The sequence below is a fragment of the Panthera leo genome, chromosome D1 (assembly GCF_018350215.1).
Source record: "Panthera leo isolate Ple1 chromosome D1, P.leo_Ple1_pat1.1, whole genome shotgun sequence".
Taxonomy (NCBI): Eukaryota; Metazoa; Chordata; class Mammalia; order Carnivora; family Felidae; genus Panthera; species Panthera leo.
In genome coordinates, this window is record NC_056688.1 from 100638530 (window position 1) to 100652145 (window position 13616).

Below are 13616 nucleotides of genomic sequence, written 5' to 3' on the forward strand. Positions count from 1 at the left end.
TTTATTGACGGGGCAAGGAAGTTCGTCCTTTAAACAAATTAAACAATTCAAGCTGATGTATTTCTTTCCTTTTTTTTTCAAGCTTTTTGTCAAATTCCAATTAGTTGGCATACAGTGTAATGTTCGTTTCAGGAGTAGAATCTAGCAATTCAACATTTACATACAACACCCTGTACTCATCACAGCAAGTGCCGTCCTTAATCCCCATATGTGGAATTTAAGAAACAAAACAGATGAACACAGGGGAGGAAAAAGAGAAAACCAAGAAACAGACTCTTAGCTATAGAGAACAAACTGACATATTTTTAATAAATTTTTATTCCCAAGGATACTCCCAAATCAAACAGGAAATTTGTCCAGATCTTTCTGAAAAAAAAAAAAAAAAAAAAAAAAAGTTGACTCTATGGATAAAAGCATGCATTTTTAATGTGCACAATTTTTTTAAAAGGACGTAAATTGTACTCTTTTTGTTATCTAATTTATACAATTAACAATAGCTAATTTCTTTAACATCAAACTAACATTTAAATGTTCCATAATCATCATTGTTAATGTTGAAAAGTTAACATCATTTTCCCCGTTATAGAATTATTTACAATAGATTTCTAAAATAAGAGAAATAGGGGTACCTGGGTGGATCAGTCAGTTATCATCTGGCTTTAGCTCAGGTCATGATCTCACAGTCTGTGAGTTCAAGCCCCACGTTGGGCTCTGTGCGGACAGCTCAGAGCCTGGAGCCCGCTTAGGATTCTGTGTCTCCCTCTCTCTCTCTGCCCCTCCCTTGCTTGTGCTCTCTTCCTCTCTCTCTCAGAAATACAAATGAATAAACTGAAACTAAACTAAACTAAACTAGACTAAAATAAAATAAAAAGAAATGTAAATCTATGTATCAGGAATAATTAATTTTACTCATTCAGTGGCGTCAATTTACTTTTTTAGTGAATTTTAATTATTGTTGCCATGCTGCTAATTTTTTTTATAAAGATTCATGTTTTCTTTCTTGTCAGGTATTTAACCCATTCGTTTATAATATACGCCAGTCTGAAACAGATGGAGAGTCGGAGGAATGTCTCAGAATTCATTCTTTTGGGACTTTCGTATGACCAGCGCACACAACTATTTTGCTTTGTGTTCTTCTTATTCTGTTATGCTGCTCTCTTGGTAGGAAACCTTCTGATCCTTATCTCTATTCGATGCAGCCCTCTTTTCCACCAACCAATGTACTATTTCCTCAGCCACTTATCCTGTATGGACATCTGCTTCACCTCTAGCATTACACCCAAATTCATTGCTGACCTCCTAGTGGGAACAAAAGCCATCTCCTATGGTAACTGTATGTTACAGGTCTTTACCATGCACTTCTTCGGAATGATTGAAGTCTTAATCCTCACCGTCATGGCCTTTGATCGCTACGCTGCCATCTGCAAACCTCTGCACTACCTGCTTGTCATGAACAGAACAAGGTGCAATCTCCTCGTCTTAGCTGCTTGGGCTGGTGGGGCCGCGCACTCCTTTCCTCAATTTTTTCTGGTAATCAGGTTGCCCTTCTGTGGTCCTAATGAGATTGATCACTATTTTTGTGACATTTTTCCTTTGCTAAAAGTTGCCTGTGCTGACACCTATGTTACCGGTGTCCTTTTGGTTGCCAATTCAGGAATGGTTACCTTAGTGGCATTTGTGGTCTTGTTTTTTTCTTATGTCATTATATTATTCACTTTAAGAAATCATTCAGCCAAAGGAAGGCGCAAAGCCCTCTCTACCTGTGGGTCGCATATCACTGTGATAGTTTTATTTTTTGGGCCTTCAATCTTTGCCTACCTTCGACCTCCAACCACTTTCCCTGAGGATAAGGTATTTGCTCTGTTTTACACCATCATCGCTCCGATGTTCAATCCCTTCATCTACACTCTGAGGAACTCAGAGATGAAAAACGCCATGAGAAATGTCTGGAATCAAACATTGGAGCTCAACATCTTTTTTACAAAACAGAGGGGCAGCTAGATACGGATAGGGGAGAAAGGAAACCATCTCACAGAGTAATTTTTCCACTGGTAACATTTTATGAGTGACAGAAATAGGACTTGGAGTTTAATAGTAACTATAAAGAAATAGTAAGTCATCCATACAAAATATAAGCTTAAGACTGAGTTCATTTTGTGGGCTTTGAGATGTTATGAACAGGTTGACATGCACAAAATCAGTTATATGCATAGTTAAGACAATGTTATAGGAGCCGAGAATTGTGATGTGAAAAAGAAAATTGGAGTTATCTTGCGTTAGAAAATGCAGGTTTGGTGGCCAGACCACACGATGAGCCATTCTGTATGGCAAAGAGACGGTTAAAGTCCATGATTTTAAGACCAAATTTTGGTTTATGATAGGATGGTCACCTAAATGAACTCCAGAGGTATTTAGAAATTAATTACATAGCAAGAAGTGGGCATAATGAAATATGATGTAAAGTGATTCTGTGGTTTTAACTCTGGACTTCACATTGGAAATAAAAATAAACTAGTAAAGGGGCACCTGGGTGGTGCAGTCAGTTGGGTGTCTGACTCTTGGTCTCAGCTCTTGTTGTGGTCTTGCCGTTTATGGGTTTGGGCCCTGTGTTGAGCTCTGGGCTGGTGGTGTGGAGCCTGCTGGAGATTCTGTCTCTCCTCTCTGCCCCCCCCCCCCACCCCGCCACTGTGCTCACTCTCTCTCTTTCTCTTTCTCAAAATAAATACACTTAAAATTTTTTTTAATGATAAGAAATAAACATATAAGATATGTTGAGAAGAACATATAAGAAACATAATGATAAGAAATAGTAAACATAGAGTGAAATCAATTACTCAAGATATTAAAAACACACTCACTGATTTTCTACATATTGGTCCATTAAAAAAATCTATACAGGAACTGAATCATAAAATGCCAGAAATTAGGAGGACAGACACTGTTTATGAGATCCAGAGTCTTTCTTATTTACACAAGAAGCTAGTTGAAACAAACAAACTTCAATCAAAAAACCCTCTGATACAAATCATGGAAATGAGTGGAAATGACAGACCATCTTTGAAATGAACATGAGGATTCTCTAGAAGAACCTAAAACAAATTTGATGAAATGTGTTCATTTGTATCTCTAATAAGATGCAAAAATAAATGCTTTCTTTGAAAACAGGAAATATCACAAACGGAAGAGATTGTGTAACCAGATTATATGAACAGAATGACAATGAAAATACACGAATAGTTTTAGCCTATGTAAATGCAATACTAAAATTACAATGATTATAAAGGCCTTATATACAGAAGGATAGAAAAGTAGAAAAGTTTATGAGGAAGATCTAATTCAATAGAGTTTTTATAACAGAGAAATTGGACAGATAATCTGTCAAGTTACTAATATATTGCCAGATTTAGAAGTTCAAGCTTTACCTTTTATTTAATGTGTTGCTTTTAACCAAATTTACTCAACTTGCCTTTCGGGGGTCCTAACCAGGTAGATCACCACATCTGTGATGTGAAGCCCCTTTTGAAACAGGTATGCAAAGATATTTGTGTTGTTAGTGTCTTCGCGATTGCTAATTCCGGGATGTTGGTGGCAGACATTTTGTTGCCCTGCTGGCTTCTTACCTACTCGTGTGATTTAACCTTAAGACCCACTTCTCTTCAGGCTACTGAAAAAGCTCCACCTGCAACTCTCACATAACGGTGGTAGTTTTGTTCTTTGCCCCCTGTGTCTATCCTTATGTTCTACATGTGGGGTTTTACACAGTGATTGCCTCCATGCTGAATCGTCTCATCTCTACCCTGAGAAACATGGAGATGAAAACCAGCATGCGGAAGGCATGGTCTAAAATGGCCCATTCAGAATTCATGTACATGAATTCTGAATTCTCATCACATGATGAGTGATAATCATCGTGCTTTTGATCCTGTGTAGCAAAGGCATTTAACATTTGAGGTGTGGTTGAAAGTACATAACTTTGCCTGGACACTTGGGCCTAATTACCCATGACTGCTGTCACATGAGCCAAAGAAACAAGTTACTGGGAATCAGATTACAATCTGCACCTTAAAAGATCCAGCTGGTTCCACGTGTGCCCACTTGCATGTGAGGAAGCTAAAAATGTCCTGAAGCATCTCTCTGATCCTATCACTCCCCTCTCCAAAAGTTTGTAAGAAATCCCATTTTCCTTGGAATGAAATCCAACCTTCCTGCTTATTAGAAATCTTCCATAAGTTATCTGAGTCTAATTTGCCGATCTCAGAAATCACTACGTTGGTAGAAAGTGTGGTAGTACAATGATAGGCTTTAGGGTCAGGGAGAGCTGGGTGATTCCTGACAGCTTTTATCTCTGGGTCTTGACATTGTGCTCTAATTATATTAGTCTCTCTTGTAAAAAGATATTGTACTTCGCAAAGATGTAATATTACTTTGGCTAACACGTGTGAAGTTTTAGCACGGCACGTGGCTACCAGAACCTCATGCGAGTTATTTTTCTTTTGTTTGCTTTTCTTTCTGTGTGTCCCTAAGCTCAGAAGCTTTCATCCAGGTACACTGGGTCCACGTCCATTCTCCAAACATATTCTAGAACCTATCAGTTCTGTGGCTTTCCTTCAGCCATTTTTCTGCTTAGGATTCCCCACCCTCAGGCTCGAGGGTCCATGTCTTACATGTAATTCACACTCGTGGTGCCATGTCATTCAGGAAGACTAGATGTATGAATGCAATATGAGTGTTATGTGAAATGTAAAGGTACAAGACATGTGGAGTAACACGTAGAAGATCTCTGTGACCTTGAATTGGAGACAAAAATTTTCTAAACGTGTGGAGCAAAAGTGTCTGTAAAAGAAGATGATTTGTGTTTCACCAATATTAAGACTATGCAGGAGAACTACTATATAGAGAGGAACTAAATAGTGGCAGACGTAAATGCAATTAGTATCTGTCTCTGAAGGTGTGTACAGGGCAAGGTTAGAGATACGACTGGCTATCTCCTGCTGTAGATTGCTACAGGCTAGCTCTTGAGTACAGCTCGGCCAACACTGGGCATAACGTTGAGGTAGACTAGTTGGAAATCACTGGGCCCTGATGTCCTTGATGCCGAAGTTGTAGAATCTTTCATTTACTCAGGGTTCTTAACCTTTTAAAGCCTGGAAGCAAGCACTAAACTTAGAACAACACGCTTCCTTGCTTCAGATCTTTACTGGCTAGTTGAGCTAGTTACTTAACCTCCAGGACCTTCCGTGTTTTTATCTACCAGTAAAGCTAATAATATTTGTGTCAAAATATGTGTTATTATAAGCATTGAATAATATGATGAACCCGATCCGCCCAATCATCTCTCAGTGTATTTTTGCTACTGTTTGGCTAAGTTGTTTGATCTGAAACAGATTAAACATTATAAAATTTGATTTTCTGACATTTTTTGCGTGAGAAAACTTTACATGAATGGTAGAGAGAGACTGTCTGGTTTCAGTGCCTGCAGATGAGACTGAGTCTGAACCACATGTGAAGAGTCAGTGAGCACAGAAAGAACCGGATGTTAAACACAATGAAAGCTCTGTGGTTCTTTGCTCCCTTCCTCTGATTTTCCCATATCATGTTTGCTTTTCCTCCTTGCCAAGTTATGAGGAAGAGATGTTTACTCTTATCTTTTCTTTTGTCTTCCATTTTTCAACATGTATGTCATCAATGGTAACCTCATACCAAGTACGATATCACAAGTCATTGATTTTATTTATCTATCTGCTCCGCACACCAAGGATCGTGATAATCCCCGCAAAAAGACTGTTAGCGGCCATCTTTGGTTTTCCTTGTCCTACCTCATCTCAGATTTTCCAGAAAGAGAACCTGACCCTATTACAGCCCAAAATTACCCTCCTATTCCTCAGAAATTTGGAAGAACACAGGGCATTCAGGGTTTCACGAATTGCTTTGACTGTAGCCTTTTTGGGCGTGCAGGGGAAACGGGCCAAGTTATTTTCCAAAGAGGCAAATATGGAAAGTTCATTCTCAAGAGCACCAAGCACATTACTATCGATGGTGGCTTTGGCAGCACTTGGGCTAAGATCTGTCTAGAAATGCCTTTGGGAATATAATGACACAGAGCTTTCAAAGACCTATTAATTCTTGCCACGTCAGTTTGTATTCTGTTCCTCTGAACCAAACTGTCCTCGGGGGTAGACATAAAATAAATGCACGATTCCTGGGACCTAAATACTTGTGTTAGCTTTTGCAGGAATATAAAAATACATGTTGCTTATTTTTTCTTCCGAGCTCTTACTAAGAAGTTAAATCAGCCTTCAATATTCCTGCTTTTCTGGGGGCTGAAGATCCACTTCTTCTTCACTTCGTCTTAGTGAATGTTTGAAGTCCGCTTCCCTGGTAGACTGAAGACGGTTTGAGATACGTTGAAATTTTCCAGATATTTGCAGAGAATTAACCTGAATGTGTTCGAATTATGGGTTTGTAAAGTCTCTGCAATGTATTCCAGATTTTGGTGCTAGAGACGAACTGGCAGAGTGAGTGTCCGAGGACGGAATGCTTCCTGATGCATGCCCAAGCTAACCCGACAGCCACTGGATCTCATGGTTAGTGAATTATCCTTGTCACCTTGGTTTGGGAACGGTCCCACAACACATGTGCTAGGCTAATTGTGTGTGCATATGTGTGTGTGAGACAGAGAGAGAGAGAGAGAGAGTGTTTTTAAGTATTTTGTTTGTTTCTTTTGTTTTTTGAGAAAGAGGGAGTGGGGGCATCGGAGAGGCAGAGAGAGAGGGAGAATCTCAAGCTGACAGCACAGAGCCCGACGCGGGGCTCGAACTCACGACACTGAGATCATGACCTGAGCTGAAATCAAGAGTCAGACACTTAACTGACTGAGCCACCCAGGTGCCCCGATTATGTGTACTTTGTATTTATTGTATATAATTTCATTTGAGGGCTATAACTTCTTTTGCAGCATAGGATAATTAGATTACGATAACAATGTTTTGGCATCCTTTAGTTTCAATTGGGCATTACCTACAAGCAAAATTCCCTTTCTGGGGAACAGGAGTAGAGCTAGATGAAGCATTTTCAAGTGGGCAGTGAATTTCATCGTGTCCCCAACTCTTGTTTAACGGCATCCTTCATATTACTATTAAGAAACAGACCAGCGTATACTTGAATATGTACAATAACAAATTGTTTTCTTTTATTTCAAAACATCTGCCCTCCTAAAATAGTTTTATCTGAGTCAACTATGGTAAGTTTATCTACATTCTGTTACACTAAGAGAAGATTTGAACGTATGATAGTAACTTGGAGTTACGTATAAGACCTTCTATTCCTTTATGGACAGCATGATCCAAAAAGTACACATAATTTGGATTCAATAATACCAAAAAATAAAGTAATCGTTTGAGTACACTTTTAGACAAACATGCTAATTGTAACATGCTGATAATGTAACAAACAAATTGTTGTTTACCTGATCATACTTGTCAAATCCATGTTACGTATCTTCTTCTTTATTTCCTTAGTTTTTCTGCTGGTCGAATGTGTGTGCATGACAATCTGTGGTTCTAACCTAATCGCTCGGAGAGGAAAGACAGTGAGAGAAAAATGTTTTGAACCACACGTGTCTTGGGCTATTTCATATCACCTCATGTATTCCTCATCAAAATTCTGAATTTTGTAATGATATGTCAGGTGTAAAATGAGTGTGATGATGCTTAAAGAGATTAAAGAATTCACTCAAGGATTGCCCTGGTCAGTTTGAGATTCCAACTCTTTCTATGTTGCTCCTGTTTCGGCCACTTGTTCAGTGGTTGCCCGAAGTCCTTTATTTATCCATTGTGATTTCAGTTTTCTCATAAGAGGTTTCCTTGTATCGCTATATTGTTTGATGACAGTAATTCTCCTCAACTGATTTTTTCCCCTCTTCGCTTTCACCCCTGCTAACAGCATTGATCATACAGCATGGGCAGGGTTGCGAGCTATTGTAGATTAAATTCCAATAATGATCTAGAAAACAAGCAGGCATTTTTTTTAGTTTATTTATTTATTTAGAGAGACTGCATAAGTAGAGGAGGGAGAGAGAGAGAGAGGGAGAGAGAGAGAGAGAAAGATAGAATCTGAAGCAAGCTCCAGGTTCCCAGCTGTCAGCACAGAGCCTGATGTGGGGCTCGGACTCACAAACCATGAGATCACGACCTGAGCTGAAGTCAAACACTTAACTGACTGAGCCACTCAGGTGCCCCAGAAAACAAGGAGGAATCTTGACGAGGAATTTGCATTTTTGTAAGGCTGAAGGCAAAGAATTTCAAATGTTTTAGAATCAGAGAATTCTAGAATACATATCTATCTTAAATATTCCCTATCTCTTTACTTACAGAAATACTCGAAAGACACATGGGGTATCTGTGAACCCATCATCTTGCATATTTTTTTCTACTCCGATGAGGAATCAAAACAGTCTTTTCACTACTGCCCTTCATGGTATCTCTCAGCACTCTGCCTTGGACCATAACCCCAGATTGAGGAAGAAACAGGATTTCTGCCTTTTAACATTCATAGTGTATTACTTTTCAAACCCGAGAAATTACTTAGATTCTCTCGATATGTTTCTTCTATCTAGAATCAGAGATTTGAATCGGTCAAGTGATTTCCACATGTATATTGCTCACAGTCTACTGAAATAATGGTTGCCTGTAAATCAATTTGTTTTATATCAAGAAGTGTATCTGAAAATTAACATTATTCCTACCTAGTATCAGAGGCAACAGGTAGAAGGTGGGCCAATGCCCCTCACACTCCTAAAACTTTTCAGTACTCCTTAGTGACTGCTAACTTACGGACACTGTCACAATAGTTATTTTACTTTGTTATATCAAGGGGGATGGAGAATCCTTGTTAGCGATTCTGAAAGCAAAGTAGGAACAAACCGAAAATTTATACTTTTAGGAATGCAGAATTTTGACTAGTAATTTAAAATAGAATGGATGTCTTACAGTACGGGCCATTTTAAAAATGCCGTAACCGTCAACCGTTGGCTATCTAAAATCTTCTCAAAGACTATGAATGACATAGATATTAAATTTGTGAGTCCCTAGAGATGATAGTTTCTTTTTTTAATGTTTATTTATTTTTGAGAGAGCCACAGAGCATGAGCAGAGGAGGGGCAGAGAAAGAGGGAGACACAAAATCCAAAGCAGGCTCCAGGCTCTGAGCTGTCAGCACAGAGCCCGATGCAGGGCTCCAACTCACGAACTGTGAGATTATGACCTGAGCTGAAGCCAGACACATAACTGACTGAGCCACCCAGGCGCCCCAAGAGAGACAGAATTTTAAGCAGGCTCCACACTCAGCATGGAGCCCGCTGTGGGGCTTGATCCCATGACCCTGGGATCATGACCTTAGTTGAAATCAAGAGTTGCGTGCTCAACCCACTGAGCCATATTGATGATATGACAGTATATATTTTTGAAATTGTATTTAACTCATAAAATATAAAAATGATAAATGAATAGATTTCCTGAGTATTTTTCACAATTCCAGTCATTAATTGACATCTTCCTTTTGCTGTATAGTTTTCAAACACTCTTTGTTTTTTAATGTAAGAGCAATTCCATTTGTTTAACATGACCCATTGACAATGTTTGGCCAAAAAACAATGTGTAGTATGCTTTACACAAATTAAAGTTCAGGAGTTCAAACTGGATGTTTAAACAAATGTGAATCTCTTCGGGATTCATTTCCAGAAAATTAAGGAAGTGTACTCAGATAATTTTAAAAGAAGGAAAGTAGATTTTATCAGTAAGTTACAAGAATTGAGAAATACAGGAGTTTTTTTGTTTTAGGTCAATGCGACTAAATAATATAATTAGCAGTTCTTTATGTAAGTATACAATTAATGGTATTAATGCTTTATTTTCCAAATAGCATTTAAATATTTAAGACAACTGCTAGTAATATTGAGTAAACTATATAATTATTCTCATTACTGTCATTATAAAATTATTTCATGACACATTTATAAAAGACAGCATTAAAAAGTTAGCCTAATTCAAGAAATCAATTGTTATCAACTCCATTTATGTCAGCATGTATTTTAATAAATTTTGTATGATCGTGTTCATACAGTTAATTCTCACCTCCAATTATGTTCTCGTTCTTTCAGCAACAGAAGTCCTTGTGAAAGCATACACCAAACTCAAATATATGAAAAGCCAGAGAAACATCTCAGAATTCATTCTTCTGGGACTTTCCTACGACCAGAACATACAAGTATTTTGCTTTGTCCTCTTTTTAGTCTGTTACGTCGCCTTGTTGGCAGGAAACCTGCTGATCCTCGTCTCCATTCGATGCAGCCCTCTTTTTCACCAACCCATGTACTATTTCCTCGGCCACTTATCCTTAATAGACATCTGCTATACCTCTACTGTTACGCCCAAGTTAATTGCTGACCTGCTGGTGGAAAGAAAAACCATTTCCTATAGTAACTGCATGTTACAGGTGTTTACAATGCACTTCTTTGGAGGCACCGAGATCTTCGTTCTTACCGCCATGGCCTTTGATCGCTACGCTGCCATCTGCAAACCTCTCCACTACGTGATTGTCATGAACAGGACAAGATGCAATCTGCTAGTCGTAGCTGCCTGGGCTGGTGGGGCCGTCCATGCCTTCCCTCTCTTTTCTACCGCGATTGGTTTGCCCTTCTGTGGTCCTAATGAAATTGATCACTACTTTTGTGATATTTTTCCTTTGCTAAAAGTTGCCTGCACCGACACCTACGTCACTGGTATCCTTGTGATTGCCTTTTCAGGTCTGGTCGCCTTAGTCACCTTTATTGTCTTATTTGTTTCTTATGGTATTATCTTATTCACTTTAAGAAATCTCTCAGCTGAGGGAAGATGCAAAGCCCTCTCCACCTGTTGGTCTCATATCACTGTGGTCGTCTTATTTTTTGGACCAGTAATCTTTATCTACCTTAGGCCACCTACTACTTTTCCTGAGGACAAAATATTTGCTCTATTTTACACGATCATTGCTCCTATGTTCAATCCCTTAATCTACACTCTGAGAAACTCAGAGATGAAAAACATGATGAGGAAAGTTTGGTGTCACACATTATTTTCAAAGGAAACACACAATTAATGTGAAGAAGCTTATTGGCTACGCAACTTTGAGAAACAAAAGGGGGAGGTGTGAATGAAAAAGGTGGGGACTATCTCACAGATTTTGTAAACCATCACTCTTGTGAATGGAGTGAATGAAAGCAATGGGACTAAAGTTTAAAGTAATCACTAAGCAAATATTAATTCTTGCATGCAAAAATTAATTGGCAACTAAGTTAGTTTTGTGGTGTATATGTAGGGTAACCTACATGAAGAAAATAATTGGGTCAAAGCAAATAAACCAGTGGTATATTGATTAATGAATTATAATGGAAAATATTTTAATGATAATTTTATTAAAACTTCAGACGTAGAAGCCAGACCACACAATGACAGACATTCTTGGATAGTTCAGAAGTTGAAATCCAAAAAATAAGGCTATAATCTAAAATTAAATGAATTAACTTAAATTTCATGTACAACATACATATATACAGCCTCTAGTTGATGTAGAAATCAGTTGTACAAACAAATAAATATTTAGAGTAGAATCTGCTTTTAAGTGGTTCCTGGGGGTCAGCTCTCCTCATGTCCCATTGAAATCAATAATAATAAGTAGTGACGACAGAATGAAAGTCTAGAATTCAGAATGCTGAAACACACTTACTGGTATTCCACCTACTGGGCAGAGTTTAACAACATTTCCCATTAACTTCAGAAACTATATCTATTAAACTTTAAGTGTTGACTCACTGCTATTTGCCTAAAATTGGTAAGTACATGGTTGGTCACTGGATCCACAACTTAAGACTTTTCCTACTGAAATGACAGAGAGAGAGAGAATAGCAAAAGATAAATATGATGTGATCTAACCACAGAGTTAATGAAGAAACAAAATGCATTTTGGGTGCACACAGGTATTCATTGCAGGTTTATTCATAATCACCAGATGTTGGGAGCAACAACGATATCCTTCAGTAGGTGAATAAATCAACTATTGGAAATATGGAGAATGGAATATAATTCAGCACTAAAAACTGAGCTATTAAGAAGATATACGCAGGAAACATAAATGCAATTTCAAAGTGAAAGAAGCCAATGTAATGTGGCTTTTTTGTATGATTTCAACTACACGTCTTCCTTGACTTACAACGGGGTAATGCCCCAATAAACCCATCATCTGTTGAAAAAATTTTAAGTCAAAAATGCATATAATACACCCAACCTACCAAACTTCATAGCTTAGCCTAGCCTACCTTAACTGTGGTCAGAACACTTACATTAGCCTACAGTGGGGGCAAAGTCATCAAATACAAGGCTTATTTATAATAAAGTATTGAATGTCTCATGTAACTTGTTGAATACTGTACTGAAAGCGGAAACCAGAATGATTGTACGGGCACAGAAATGTTACAGGTGTGTTTATGGTTGACCGTCGCGATCGATTGGTTGACTGGGAGATGCAGTTCTCTGCCCCTGTCCAGCATCATGAGAAGATATCATAATTCACATCACTGGCCCAGGAAAAGATTCAAATTCAAAGTTCAAAGTACAGTTTCTACTGCATGTGTATCACTTTCGCACCATGGGAAAGTTAGAAAAGTAGAAGTCCAACCATTGTAAGTGGGGACCACCTAGACATGACATTCTGGGAAAGGCAAAACTATGGAAACGGCAAAGAGATCAGTCAGTGGATGCCAAGGATTAGGGAAGGGAGAGGGGTAAATAGGTGGGCCACAAAGGATCTTTAGGGTAGTGAAACTGTTCTGTATGTTACCTCATTTGGATATTGTCATTATACGTGTCAAAAGCCACAGAATGTAAAACATCAAGGATGAACTCTAATGTAAACTGAATTTGGCGGGGGGGGATAATGACGTGTCGATGTAAGTTCATTTACTTATAACAAATGTAACGCTTTACAGGGAGAGATTCTCCCAGTAAGGGGGAGAATAGCGGCACTTTTATTAATTAAAAGTACCTTGTGGCACAATACCTAAACGAAGTCATCTTGTCACTAAATGAAGAAGAGTCTTCTTGAAAAGATTTTCTACTAGGACCAGATAAAGCTTTTCAACTTTAGTGTAAAGTCTTTTCCTCATGCTTAACAGTTTTAAACTTAAGATTGCCTAAGAAACACAGCAATTATAACAGAGAAGGGACTGGATAGTGGAATTTTCAGAAAAGGAAGATAGTTACCGTACTGAAAGAGTTTTAGGTTAGACAAGTGCGATGCGGGAGGTACAATCATTTTGGGAGAACTGTGCAAAGAAACATAAAGAGCAGGCAAAAGTGATGAGGGAGATAAAATTAGAGTTTTTATAGCAAAGAGAAATTGGGTGAATTGCTATCACAGCGGCTACTAAGGGAAGAAAGAAAATATTGCAAGATTTGATGTTATCTCTTAAAAAAACATCACAAAAACATATTTCAGTCGAAAGGTTGGAGGGGTACGTGCTTAAAATGACCAATTTCAAGGACACCTGGGTGGCTAGGTCACTTAAGCATCAGACCCTTGATTTC

General features: G+C 38.3%; 1 protein-coding gene across 2 annotated transcripts; it reads left to right on the forward strand.

Annotated features, from left to right (window-relative positions):
• Positions 1-1015: 1015 nt before the first annotated feature.
• LOC122199868 (olfactory receptor 4P4-like) lies at positions 1016-11133 on the forward strand. 2 transcript variants are annotated; one of them, XM_042905237.1, is made up of 3 exons: positions 1016-1161; positions 6488-6584; positions 10157-11133. In XM_042905237.1, exons 1-3 carry the CDS (start codon positions 1051-1053, stop codon positions 11131-11133), a joined length of 1185 nt encoding a protein of 394 aa, XP_042761171.1. In that variant the 5' UTR covers positions 1016-1050. The 2 variants fall into 2 exon arrangements, with proteins under 2 accessions (XP_042761171.1, XP_042761172.1); XM_042905238.1 differs by lacking the exon at positions 1016-1161 and adding an exon at positions 7221-7240 and having other exon boundaries at positions 6513-6584.
• The last annotated feature ends 2483 nt before the right edge of the window (positions 11134-13616 follow it).